Consider the following 15,879-nt stretch of genomic DNA (forward strand, 5'->3'; position numbering starts at 1 on the left):
ATGTATTTCAAATTAATTATCACAATATTATTTATGTTAATTATATGCAATACATAAGAAAATGAATACATATGTTTTATATACACAAATATATTAAAAATTGGATTAATACATTTAATAAAATTTGAAAATAATGATATTTGAACGTGAAATACTTATTATTTCTTATAATTGTTATGTTTTAGTAAAAAAAGCTTTTTTATGATAGTTATATAATGTAGCTTTTGGATCCCTGAATAAATAAATTAATTATATGAATATATAAATATTAAATATAGATGGTATATTATTTTACCAATAATATATAAGATATATGAAGATAATAATATACCTATTATATTATACTAACAAATAAAATATCTGATATTAAATATTATGCTAAAAGAAAAAAATTTAAAATACTATTAACCAATAAAAACCTAATTTATTTAAGTTTTAATTAGGATAAAAATTAAAAATATGATTTTTATAGATTTAGTAAATATAGTACATGATATTAATATAAACTAATATTTAGTATTTACTACATCTTAAAATAAAGTAAATAGTTTAAAGATTATGTACATTTTAAATTTTTCTAAAATTTCAATGGAGAACTCAGAACTGAAGTAATTTTAAAAACATTCCTTCTTATACAAACAAATCCAAAACCTTACGTTTACGGAAATGCCAAAAAAATATATTATATCTGATATTATGTATCATGTTTAACTTTAAATCAAAATAAATGACAAATTATTTCAACCCGTTTAAAATTGCCGTACTTTGTTAAAAATACCTAAATCATATAACCTACCATAATCATAAATATACGTTAGTAATATTTAAAAAAAAAATGTAGTTGAAGATAAGGAAAATAAATATTAAATAATTAATTAGGTATTATAAGATGTTATTATGTTCTATTTCATCCAAGGATTTATTAGATTTTACATATTATTTATTTAACATAATATCATACAAATAATACTTTTACGGTAATTCTGTAACTCTATCCAATGACTTCTCTTGTAATACCAACAATCTCTACTCTAAATCGTGTTACATATAATTTACATTAAACCTTAATCATATTTATCCACCATAATACTAAATATTTAGGTATATCAAAAAATTTTAAAAATTTAAGAAAACTGAATACAGAGACATAAAATTGATAGCAAACAACTTATTTCATTAAAATAATAATTTAATAATTCTAAAATTTAAACTTTTATAAACAATAAAAATAAGAACTGTATATTATACATAATATCGAACACTGCTATAACATATACCTAAAAAAATCATTAACGTGTACTCAAATAATTGTAGTCAATTATTACAACATTATGTACAAGTATATAAGTTATTTTTTTCATGCAAAATATTTCAAGACGAGTAGTAAATATCTATAACATTTTATTTTTAAATAGATACCTTATATTTAAATATATTATAATTTATATTTATGAAAACAACAGTAGCAAGTGAATATTTATTTAATATTATGCTACACATACCATGTAAAATAAAATGTATGAGTTTTAACAGGAAATAAGTGGATGAAACTTAAACTTAATAACTATATTATGATAGACATTTATTGAGTTGAAAACTATTTTATGAATATAGAAATACGTTTGGCCACATATGTAAGTCAACTGAGAATATTATGATAGATTAACCACAAACTACATCAATCGTATTAAAGTGAAGAGTCTATAATGTAATAAAGAAAAAAAATGAAAATCGGATTAAAATATTATCCGTATTGTTATATTATTAGTGTTCGCTGAATTAATCACGATTCACGAGTCAAGTCTAAAAATTAATTACTTTATTATGTACTTAGGAAATTAAATAATTTATTGATTATTACACACGTATAACATGTTTACGTTTATTTTTTTCATTCGATACGCTTATTTTTAATGATTTTTAAATCACTTATTGATATTAATATTCTCAAATATTTTTCATTCACAATAAGTTCATTTATGGAATTTAAAACAATAAAAATAAAAAAGCGTTTAATATAGTTAATAATTTTAATAAATTTGCTAGAGTAAGTGTGCATGCGTGCATGTGTATAAATATGTTCGAAAAACATATTGAAAAATCTATTACCTTATGCCTTATGCGTAATTTAAAGAGAGGCCAAAGGGAGGTGTTAGCGATATATTTAAAAAAAAGTAATAACAGTTATATCAAAAATGATATTAATGAATAATGATTCAATTAAGTTTATGAGTGTTGCGAGTACCTATACATATTATCATATGGTATAAAATATATAATTAATACGAGTTCAAGAGGTAAGCACATACCAAACGTGTGCTGTAGGTTTCTTAGGAGAAGCATTGCATTTTTTAATAGTAAAGGGAGATCCAAAACCTCCATAAACAACTTACTTACATTTAGTAATGTGCTACAAGGTATATTCCCCAAGGAATACTCTCCGAATATTCCCTTAACTCTCGGGAAAATTACTTCAATATAAAAGTTAATGATACGAGTATAAGAACAGTGCTAAGGTATTGAGTTTATTAAAAGTTAAAAAATAAATATAATTTTACATATTATATACTATATAGGTAGTTTGAATAATTATTTAAAATAGAATCTTTACATTGATAACTGAATTTTAAATACAACTTGAATTAGATTTATTTATATATCATATCATACCATATCATATATGATACAAATTAAATACGTTTCTGGAATTACCAAAAGTTTCTTCAACAATATTGGGTAAAAATTGTTATCATTTGAATAATTTACAATTATAATTTTAATTAAATATTGAAAGATAAGATCAATATTTAAAAAATTATCGTATTCCCGATATATTTTCCGTAACTAAATTCCCGGATATTTGTACATCACTTCTCGCATTACATACCTATACATTTAAGAAAATAATGTTATTTGCTATTTATCAAAAACCAATCTCTCAATCACTTAAAGACTTTTATTATAATTTTCAATCCACCTCCTTCCACGAAATTGATTTCTATATACGCCATTGACTAAACGACGAAATAATAATCATAATTTTCTTATTCTAACTATCGAATTACAATTACGTATGATTAGTATAAATAATTTGTATGGTTATCTATTTAGTTAAATTTATATTTTAAATATGAGTATAAATAAATTTAATTCCATTAATAATAATATATAAATTTCGAGTTTGAGACTTATACATAAATACTAATAAACGTATAATACTAAAATTATAAAATTGTTGTAATTTTTACTTAATTATTAACAATATATGCATAAAAAATGTATAACTCAATTAAGATTTTTTATTAAATTATCTTATGACATGTAAAAGCGCCAAAATAATATTGTGAAAACCAACAAATTTGAATAAAAATATTTTTATTTTATATAGGCAAGCAACAATCAAATGGAAAATTACCCTGTGATGGTCAACCCTGAAGGCCCTTTATATTCAAAAGCCGTAGGAATTCGATTTAAGGTATGTACTTCAATATATTTACGAGTATACTGTTTTCAATTTATTATATTTTAGTGATTAATATTAAAAATATTATTAGTGTAAAGATATAAGTTTACAAATACGAAATAGCAACTGTAATTTAAGAGCATAAAATATATTATTATTTTATATTATATGATAATTATATTATGTATTAATTATATTCCATTATTATTCAAAAGTTTGTGTAACAAATATAAATTTGATTAAACTATGAAACACGTCTCATCAGTTAGATAAATTGTATTTTTTTTTTTTTTTATCATAATAGCTTTAAAATATACTTTTTAATGTATCAATTTAGTAATAAGAATTTCTATACCAAAAATTTTCACTACTAAAAATAATTTTTTTATTTTACACTCAAAACCTGTCCATCATGTATTCATGTGACTCAATGACTGGTTTGCAATCATTGTTTAAAACTAAAGATAATATGGAGAAACATTTCATATGAGAAAATGTTAAGTAATGATTTTTCAATCAAACTACAAACATAAGTAATAGCTATAATTTTGCTATTAAATATTTCAAATATCTTTTTAATATAACAGTAAAATTTGAAATTTGTTTTATGTAATTATATACATTTTTTTACCTATGCAGTAAAATGTTAACGATACAACAAATTTAATGGTTTTATTTTTATCCATATGCATCATCAATTTATCATATCTTATGAACTCCAAGTAGATATAGCAAATATACTTCAAATAAATATCATGAATTTACAAAATTAGTTACAATAAATAATTAAATAGGTTTATCAAAATTGTTAGCAATCAGCTCTTTGGAGCTTATTAAAACTTAAAATGTTTAACTTTTGACTTTCAGACATTCAAAAATTCTATATATACCATCAATATTATGAAGTATTAATCAAACATTTTTAATTCACTTTGAAAAGATGTACTGAATTTTAATTTTGATTATGTAAGATAAGAGTTGTATATTTTAGGTTCTGAGCGGAAATTCTAATTTTAATTCTAATATGATGGCGGGTTTTAAATTTCCTATTTGCCTTTCACCACTTTTTTGAGCTGTAAAATAAACAATAATTCATATATTGATTAAAAATATCAAAAATACATATGTACTTCCTATACTTACTTAAAAGCGTTTTAAATTTAATTTCTTACAACATATTTCAAAACTAGAATTATTTTGTTGTCAAAAATGCATTCATTTTTATTTTAAACTCCTAAAAAAAGTTGATGACACTGGTAATATTATACATATTTATTTTTACAATTAAAAAATGAATTCTCTTCATTACTTAAATTGTCATGTTCTATACATAATGACATTTTCATATTATTTAGACTAATTTTAAGCTATTATAGTCATTTGAAAAACTATAAATTAGTACTATAGCTGAAATTGTGTAACATTGATATACAATTTGTGACAGACGTTGATATAGTTTATGTGTTAATATGCAGTTGTAACATACTACAGTTATTTCTATACCTGTAATTTGATAAATCAGGAACTAGTTATATATCAGTATTTATTTTACTAAATCAAAACAACTCTCTGATGTGTCTAATGATTACATAATTTTAAACACCTCCTTAGATTAGCAAAAAAAAAGGGAGAAAAGATTAAAATAGGTATTCCTGGTTTTCTTAAAGTTGAGGTGGTCCGCAGCTTATAAAGTTATAAAATATTATCAAAGTTTACCGTGGCGGTAAAAAGGTTAGAAAACACTTGCATATAATAACTTTAAAAATATTATTATTAATACAAACGAATTTATATGATTTTATTATTCTTATAAATAAATTAGACACACCATCTTCGTGGCTTTTCATTCATTCCTGATAGTTCCTGCATCATAGTATGCATTTATATGTAAATATTAAGGTAACACTATACAGTATACACATAATTTTCAAAATGTATCATGATGTATTAATTAAATAGTTAGTTATTATGTATTACGCTGCGTCCCTACATATCTAAAACGTTGCTTATTAGAATTAGTCAAGTGGCCCGATGAACAACAAGAGGATCATTGATTTTCTATGAGGTATCCTAATATCCAACTCTCATTATTATGTGTTTAATATTTTAAATGACACTATTATGCCAACAGCATTGTATTAATGTATTAAATGTTATAATTTATAAATTTACCTATCAATAAGACTAGTAAAATTTAACAATATTTAACAATTGTGAATAATACTTTACTATAATATAATTTTATTAAATAATAATATTAAATTAGGTAGAAAAAGATCATTTTCAAGGACCCAATGAAGAGTTGGATTTAATTTGCGAAGCAAGTCTCATACAAGAACAGCTGAAATGGCGAAAAATGATCGTTATCCAATCACTCACGCAGTCATTTACAGAAAATATGTTCCTAGAGAAATACAGAAATAACATAAATACAATATATCCTGGTAGGTACATTATAGTTAAATCATTATTTATTATTAAATACTATTTATAATGAAAAGTGATTGGATTTTGTTAACAGGAAAACATATATCGACTCTGGTAGCTCTATTTGTCGCATCATTCACACATATGATTGTACACGAGACGTGACAGAACCCTGTTAATTGTATATTATGTACAGATGTGTAAATTTGAGTTTTTTCACAATATACTTATAAAATTGAATATTGAAGCACTTCATATTTTATTTTTTTCCTTGCATCAAAATAATTTTAAACATTTAGGTAGGTATATAATAATTGCTCGTATTAAAAGCAAATATACAAAAAAAAATCAATCAAACATCTATTGCATAAATAAATAGGTTGTAAGTACATGCAGTTATTATCGAATTTTAATTAAAAATTTATATTTTTCACTTCGTAATTCACCGAATGGCAATTTATATTTTTATTTTATTTTTTTATTGTTCTCACCAACTCAATTTAGTATGTAAAAATGGTTTCAATAAAATCACTAACATAAAAATACTTTTATGATATTTAATATATTTAAAAACTTTGATTACATTTTATAGGCCTTAGCATATAAATTTGAAATAGTTAAAATACAAAGTAAAATATCAATTTAAAATTATAAAGATTAAGGATATATAACAATTATTTGTTTATAATTAATAATCCAAGAATACATTTCAATTTTAAAACTCTGGTGGGCGATCGTATTAGAGAACATTTTCCCATTTTTGACACAATCGTAAACACACTTAACAAATTTTAGTTTTTTGTTATTTGCAAGAGAATAAACCCCTTTTTAATTTGTTTGTTTTTTTTTTGTATTCTGACTCAAGCTGTAACTTCCTCTCACCATCCTGTCATTAACATTTTCTCATTTATAACCATCGTTGGCCACCGAATGCTAAAATTCGGTCGAGAAGACAAAAACAACAGGACAAATCGCATTAAAAACATTTCTAACGAGCTACCGAGAATATCCCGTGATAAAGGACAAGGAGGAGAGGAAGATTCCTGTAGATCGGCTCAAACTCGATAGCGACCGCAATAACTTTATTTAATTATATTATATAGACGAGTTTTATACGCTCGGTTCGTCATATATTTTATATATCTTTGTAAACACTGAATACTATGTAAATTGTTTGAAAAATACAAATTTCGTTTAGAGCAACATTGTAATAGTAAATACCGAAACATCCCAGGTTATAATTTATCAAGAAAAGTGTTTAACAATGGTGGATAAAAATAATCTTTGTTATAATTAATTGTAATAATTAAAAATATAGTTTTCATTTTTATTCTTTAATACAACAAACTTTGTACAAATTATTTGAATTATGTACATATTTTAATCTCCAATAGTATCTAAGTATTATAAGTTTTCTTATTAAACTTATACAAAATAAATTAGGTATAATAATTTCGTAATTTTTCCAAGTGATGTGGTTGAAAATGTTTTTAAAAAAAAAATTGTTTAATTTATTTCTTATATTTTTCTTTATAATATGTTAATATGTACTACTCATAATTTAATATTTAACTTAAATTTCTCACTCATTATAGTCACCAAGCACAAAATTAAATAAATTATCGGTATAATTGGTAAGATGATATATACATATAATATGATATCATATTTTAGATAATTATTGTAATTCGTGTAGGACATAAATATATATGTTATACAGTTAAAACCATAAATCAGTCAAAACTAGTTTCCTTTAGTCAATTCTAGTTTTGACTAGTTCAAACTAGAAATAACTGATACCATCACCATTAAAATTAGTTTTAACTTACTTTTGTTTAATTAGAACTAGTTGTCTATAAAATATATTGGTTTAAGACTTTAAACTAAAATTGTTTAGTAAAAATCTGTAATTTTTAAATGGATACCTTAAACTATATAGTTTAAACTGGAGCAAAATAGAAATAAGTACATAATATTAGAATAATATTCTTATAGGCATTTATTATATCATTTATTTTGACAGGACAAACTAGTTAACGTAACATTTATAATTGTTAAATTGGATAGCATTATATTTTATATTCTTTCTACATAAAAAGTGATTTGTTCTACGGGATTTTTTGCACGTGTATGATATTGCCTATACCTAATGATTGTATTTTTTTCTCTCTACCACTTTCATAAGCTTCTTAAAAAACAGTTGTCGGTTACTTATTTCTCTCTCAGTGTCCAAAATGAAATCAAAGTATTCAACGACACAGTGACATTGATGACCAGTATTAAACGGCGAACGCAAACAAGAGCAAAAAAAATTAACTTAGAACCAATAGAAAACGAGAAAAACACATAGATTCAATGACTACATGCAACGGAGACCACGGCTATAACGTGGATACCAAAAAAGGCTATGACGGCTGAATTATTATTTTTATTAGGTAGTACGAGTTCGAATACATGTATTTCAGTTAAAACTAGATTCTACCGACTCATTTAAACCTGCAGTTAATTCTAGTTTTAACTAGTCAAAACCAGAATTGACTAAAGGGATTTGTGGAAACTAGTTTTGACGGATATCGGGTTTTAATTGTAACATAAGGTATAAACATGATAATATGATATATTAATGATTTTTTTTTTTTATATAAATAATAGTATTAAATCTTACCAATATGAAACTATAAGTTTCACTGTAACGACAACATACATTTTATTTGGAGTACCGTTATTATGACTATTAATATTGTTTCAATAATTATTAAAACTTATACCTGTTCTAAAATATTTAATGGCATGTATTATGTAGGATTATATTATAGGTATATCGGTACTTTATAAAATTGTTATTGTTATTTTAAACAATGATAGTGCTTTATGTTCTAAAAGTGTTTAAGATATGTATAACTAATTAGAATTAATTAATTGTATATTTCAAATATTTGTTTCAAAGGGCAATTAAGTATACATCGTCGATTTTGCATAAATGTGATATTTAGTTTGTAAATGTTTAGTTGGAAGAGAAACTAAACAAACATTCGATGTGACAAACATTAAATTTATGATAAAAGTTTCCTCATTGACTTAAGCAAATAAACTTCATTATAAAAAATGAAATAATAACTTTATGTATATACAATATTTGAGTAATGTGATTTTTTAAACCATAAACATGATATACAAATATCTTTTTTAATAGATTATTAAAATTGTTTTACCTACTTGTAACAGGCGATTTTTATTCCTGCATATGTTTACCCCCGATAAAAATGACCTAGGTTATTGAAATCCCTCCCCCAATAAAATTATTCTTTAGAGGGCAAAATTATTTACCAGGAGGGTAAAAATAAACTAAGATATAATAATAATTACCGATCAGTTTAAACTATATTAGGATATATTTATCTCCCAAGTAAATATATATTATATGATATTTTTACCTCCATAACGAATAACTTTACAGAGGGGTATAAATTACCTAGAATATTTTTACCGGGAAGTAAAAATATACTAAGTTAATTTTACCCTCGAGGGTAAAAACATTTGAGGGTATTAGAAACCTGTGGGTTGCGACATTTGATCTAAGTTTCAGAAGACCGGGATGCAACTACTAATATTGGAGACTTCTTATAAATAAAATTTATATGTATAAATATACATATTATGATGCATGATGCATTAATCATATTATATATTAAGGTGTCTATCAATAGATAATATAAATTAAAAATAATTTTAAAAAGCACTTTATTGTAAAATATCCTCAAACATGCAGACAGCATCAGCTCCACTCATCGTTTTTCGTATGCAATGTGCAATGATTTATCATATAACTAAAAATGAAACACTTATATTAGCAATGTATTCAACAACGTGAACAACGGTATCTACTATTTAGCAGAACGTCTTAACCAAGTTTTCGAATTGGAAGTTACATATCATCAAAAATATTGTCTAATTATTTTTTTTAATATTAATTTGTCTGTTTTTCATGCTGAATATATGATTAAACAAATTATGACCGTCATAAATGCGTAATAACTAATTACATTTTAAGTTTAATTTACACCTTATAACGCAATTTCGTTATTCATGCCATCAGAGGATTTTTTTAAACTGTATTAAATTGTCAAGCTATTTTACTTACAGACAAATATTTTATCATATAGTAATCGATAAAAAACTATAAGACTCGAAAATATTATTAACTCAAATCGCACAAAAAAATTTACGCTTTTTAAAAAATTATCTTAATTAGAAAATGCTTATATAAAAAAATTGATGAAAAAATCGATATCTACTAAAAAACCACCATCAAAGGTGATGAATATTAAAAAATATAAATAGATCTTTTTAATAACTTTTCTAACTTTTTAAAGTGCTCTTTAGTCTCTACTCTTTAATATTGTAACAAGTTATTTAACTTGAATACTTGATTCATAAGAAAAAGTGGTGTAAGATTTGTATTTAAGTATAATAATTAGTACATAAAAATTAATTTTCATATTTACAAATATGCATTACTTATTAAATATTAATTATTATTACAGTTACAAACTAAGTTAAAATGATATATAAAATATTGATTTACAATATTGATTGTGTTTTAGTCAAGTATAGTTATTTCCAGTGTTGGCTAATAATGAAACGAAGTAACACTTTACGTAATTTCATTAAAATTGTTTCCTAGTAACAAAAATGTAATGGAAATTACTTTTTATAAGTAATCATAATATAACGCGTTACTATTTGGATTTGTTTAAACTGTGTGGTTACAATTATTTTAAATAAAAAAAAATATTAATAATAAGATGAAAATCTTACTATATACAACGAAAAAAAGGTGGGTATTGACCTGCTGTATAGTAGACATGGAGAGTAAGTCACTATAATGGATATGTTAAATTTGAATGCAATAACAGGTATCATTGTATTCGAATAACGATTCTGAACGGAGATGATTTGTCAGTCGTCTAGGATAATTATTAGTAGGATATATTATGTTATCGGGGACGTACGCAGAAAAACGTTTTGGGGGTGTTTTTGAAAATCAGTTATAGAAAAGTAGAACTTTTTTTAATAAACATACGAAATTTTTTCATGAAAACTAGTTATACCTACTATATTTATACTTAAGTACAATACCTACTTTTTAAGTATAAACATTGATATAAAGAAAAAATTACAATACTAAATTTAATTTTCGCCAAGTTTTAGCCATTATGTTAAGAATATCTTCACTAAGAATGTTAAGTCTTTTGAAAGATCGTTTAAAAGTTTTATTATATATATTGAAAAAATAAATGATGTACATATGATTAAAAATTAAATAGTGTAGATCGAGTGACGAGTGTTTGATACACTCAAAACCATATATCGTTTTGGTACGTAAAATGTACGACCGCCCGACGACACCATTCGTCTAACGTCTTGGTGTGTAATTTGCATTGCCATCACATATATATATATATATATGAGTCAACCTCGTGTGTTATTGGTGACGCATCAGTTTCGTTATGAATACCAACGATCCGTCAAATTCACTATTACCGGACGACGCATCACGTCGAAATCGCGCGTCTTCGCCGGTGATGCAAACGCCGGCCGGTCACCTTGTATTTGTTATATTATTATTGTTATCAATGACGTATTGACGTAAATATCACATATAGTCCGTGACCCGATGTCAGTGATGTCACCACAGTATTTTGATTATACTTAATAAATGTATATATATTTATATTATCGTCACCATCACGGCTACAGTCGGGATGTATGTGTGTACATGGATCTCGTTCAGTACCACCCGTGTCGCTGCAATCAGACACTGTCACTGCATTCAAAGACATGTTGACCATTGGTCGTACCTATGTTCCCGTGGAAACGTACCAAGTCTCAACAGATATGAGATTGTTGGCCACGCAATATAAATTATACCGGTGCGGTGAACCTTATGGCGAGCAACAGTATATGTGTATAATAAAAAGACGAATGTCGGCGTGGGTGATAATAATAAATGATATTTTAAATAGCAACGGTTTGATGTAACAGGATAGTGATACTTAGAACACTAGTGTTAGTGCTCCCTCGTCATATAACAAATGACGACGATAATAATAACAAGGAATAAATAATATGGAATTTATAAAAACTAACGGTTATGATTTGGCATAAAGCCGACTCGCGTAACCAATGTATGCAGTATGCCTGGGTGGAGACGAAGATGGCGATGGGTTTGATGAGCAATGCGGCAGGTGGTAACACAACGGGAACAAACGGTATAGGTATATATAATATATAATATAATTTCGACGGATTAAGTGCTCATACGCGTATGGTGGCGCGAGCGTAAAAGTATGAACTATATTCGTTGATATGGATAGTATGTAATGTCACTAAATTGCGTGAAGTAACGCGAGCAACCTTTTTGCTTTCCGTGCCGTGTGCGTAACGTCGACTGCGGCCGCGACAACGCAAAGATAGCTCGGTAGGTCCGTTGTTACCGCGACCTTTGCGACAACCGCGTTAGCTTATATAACACGTATATATATATACGCGAAAAGAATACGCAACATCCCGCAATGCATGTCACACGAGATTTGTTTGTTTTTTTTTTTTTTTTAACTTTTACAATACGTTGTTGAGAAGTCATCGTATTTTTGTACGATCGCAAAACACCATTTGCGATTATGATCGGTTGCTTTATCGGTCGCCGTATTATTCTTATGCGTCTCCGATTGCGTTCGGCGGTTTGTCAGCCTCCGCCGGCCGTGTCGCGACAGGTAAACGTCGTACACCGGGACGTTTTTATTTTGGCACGCGTCCTAGTGCTCCACCGCTTCGTGGCAACTTACTCGACGTTAAACGCTTTAGTACGTTTTTAATGTTTTGATCGTTGTTGTCCGGCTGTTCCGTCGCCGCCCGCCAACTTTCATACCGTTTGTCGTTATACCTTTGTGCGCACGAATGCACAATGCAGTACATTCTCGCTCTAACTATACCGCTATCCGTGACGTTTCGTGTCCATCAAGCAGTCGGTTAGGCCTTGTTACGTAACGATTAATTGTCGATCTCTCGTAAATCAGTAACGATCGCTAAACTGCTATTGGCGCCGTTAATAAGGCAGCACCGTTGTCCACTCCCGTACCGCTTATAATACAGCCACCGTGTCGCCGTCGGGCCGCGCGATTGTAAAAGGCGGTTGCCGTTCGGCTGGCCGCCATGCACAGGGGGATCTAACGCGTCCATAACCGAGCTTGCGATACCCGTGAACTCGTCACACCACGGGATGCCGGAAAACGCGCGTTGGTGACTTATCGCCAAGCCCCGTGCCTCCTCTTTCTTGGGGGTACCTACTCTCTGTCGTCTTATCCGACGGCTTCGGCCTAAGAACTGCAATTTTACGTACGTCGTCGGTTCGTCGACTGCTGTACCTTCAATGCACGAAATCATTGTATAGCGATAATGAAAATATACGATTACCGGTGATTTCATTAATAACAACAGTGAGTCGGTGTATTCGATTTCGTTGATGTTGGCTGATTCGTAGACTGCAGCCATTGACTCTTGTGTGGTGTTTGACGTTTGAACTCTGAATTGCAAATGAACTAAATTATGGTTTCGTCCGATGCCTTCCAGACGACGAGTGCAACGTTTTTTTTATTACTAGCCAGCTATAGTGTGATACTGTGATGTTCATTATTCTTAACGGCCAGCAAATATTAGGAATTAACGCCTTTTTTATTTTCTATAGACGATTATTTTTATGTATAACATGTAGTACCTACGGTAAATGGAATATTATATTTAAATATCTTGACGAAGATTTACATAATTTTGTACTCGTTTTATACTTTTAAGAGGGGGTCTTTTTATATTTAATTTTTTTCTTTCAATTTAAGTCTACAGACATATTTTTCCAATGAAACTAGGTAATTTGAAAAAAATCAGTGCTCGATTAAATGACTGGAAATCGTCATCGTTTACAATGAGATATTATTACTTTTACTTAAATTGTAATATATCATCAATTTACTTGACTTCGTAAAAAAATAAATTTCATACGCTTATAAATTTTTTTCTATATTGACGCTGAAGTTTTTTTTACAGTTATTTGAAGAAAAAGTTATGGAGGACCTTGTGTTGGGTTTTTTAACCTACGATATAAATTACAAAAATTTTATGAATTTTCAACTTCAAAATTCCTTGCAAATTTTTGCGATTTTGACATATTTTATAAACATTTGAATTTTTATGCTTGTAAACAAAAAATTGTGTCTAAGGATTTTTTTTTTTTTTACTACAATAAGAACAATTTATAATAAACATTGTATTAAATTTTAAAAAATTTTTGGAAAAGCCAAATTTTTTTGTCAGCATTTCAAGAAAAAAAATTTAGAAAAATCGAAAATTGCAATGGTCTATAAATAGTTTTAAAAAATTCTAAATATTTTGAAAATTTAATCGTAAACAGATAACGCTAATATAAACATTTTGTGAACATTTCAAGGATTTACAATGATTTGTTTTTGAGTAACAGCAAAATCGAAACAATTTTTACTTTTGACCCCACAAAGTACCAACTAGAGTCAATTTCCTTTTCAAAGAGGGGATAAAGTCAAAAATCAAAGCACTATTACTACTCCAAAACGTGATAACACACAAAAATAAAAAAACACACATCATTGTAAAATCAATACATTCATCACTCCGTTCAGAATCTAAAATGTTGTAAAAATATAAAATAATAATATGTTTATAATGCGGATATTGGGTATACCGCAAGTATACGTCATATATTTAATTTTAACTCTTCGCAACAATTCAGTTTTCAATAGTTTTGACATGTAAACTTGTGCTGTAAATAACGATGAAAGTTAATCACATTTATTATTTAATTAACTTATCTTTAAATACACAGAATGTTTTCAAATAGCTCACGTAGAAATGTATAATAGTATTATTAAATTTTTATGTGTAACTATAAACTATTAGGTATAATTATTAATTATATAAACATTAAGCACTATAAACTGAAGTCAAAACATAAATTCAATATATTATGCAATTTGTTTTCCTATTTAAATAATAAATATAACTGTTTTAAAACCCCCTGTATAGCCACCATCAGTGGTGTTTATAGAAATTAATTTCAGGAAGGGGTTAAAAAAAATTTTATTCTTAAATTCCAATTATTATACAATCAAAATCATTGCCCGTACCAACCATACATTTCAGGGGAGGTTTTAAACCCCTAAGACCTCCTTATATACGCCACTGATAGCCATTCCGACTTGACAACGAAAGTTAAAAATTAAAAATTATTTTATTTTATTAAACAGATACCTAACACATATAATAGAGTTGCCTACTGATTTAATCAATATTGTTATGCGTCTATTAATAGATTTTTTATAATGAAAAGTAACCAAATCACTTCTAAGATTGAAAAGTAAAGTAATTTCAATACTTTCTAAAATTAACTTACCCAACTGATTATTTTACATCATTTTTTATAAGTAAATTAATTTTTTGATGATTTATAGTGTTGTTTTAACTGTTAAAATATTGTTTTTATTATGCATTTCACTGTTTCATGTTTTATTGAAAAAGCAGAATTTTAGAATTTTTAATTTTTTTTTTTGATTTGCTGCATTTTAACTTAAAAGGCTATATTATAATCCTTAATATAAAAGCTTTCAACCATATTTTAAATACTCATTACCTTCAAAAAAAATGTTAACATTTTTCTCATTCACTTCAATAATAATGGTAACAAATCATTTCATATTTCATTTCACGAATACGTCTTTATTAAATTTAAAAAATATGTTGTATAATCACAATATTAATAATATGTCAAAATATTTATTTTACTTTAATACTTTGACAATTAATTAAAAACATAAGTTAACAGTTTTATGATGAAAAAAAATGTTGGCTAGCATACAAAAATGTATAGGTACTGCCTCAGTTATCATTATTGTTAAAATAAT

General features: G+C 26.6%; 1 protein-coding gene across 1 annotated transcript in view; it reads left to right on the plus strand.

Moving 5' to 3' along the window:
• LOC113554455 overlaps positions 1 to 6,132 on the plus strand; it is a 42,848-nt gene extending 36,716 nt beyond the window's left edge. The window contains exons 5-7 of the mRNA XM_026958324.1: positions 3,389 to 3,475; positions 5,730 to 5,907; positions 5,985 to 6,132. Of these exons, the coding sequence (XP_026814125.1) occupies positions 3,389 to 3,475; positions 5,730 to 5,907; positions 5,985 to 6,055 (336 nt within the window). The 3' untranslated portion in view covers positions 6,056 to 6,132. The remainder of the gene's footprint in view (positions 1 to 3,388; positions 3,476 to 5,729; positions 5,908 to 5,984) is intronic.
• Positions 6,133 to 15,879: the final 9,747 nt, after the last annotated feature.

Source organism: Rhopalosiphum maidis, chromosome 2, assembly GCF_003676215.2.
Source record: "Rhopalosiphum maidis isolate BTI-1 chromosome 2, ASM367621v3, whole genome shotgun sequence".
Classification (NCBI taxonomy): Eukaryota; Metazoa; Arthropoda; class Insecta; order Hemiptera; family Aphididae; genus Rhopalosiphum; species Rhopalosiphum maidis.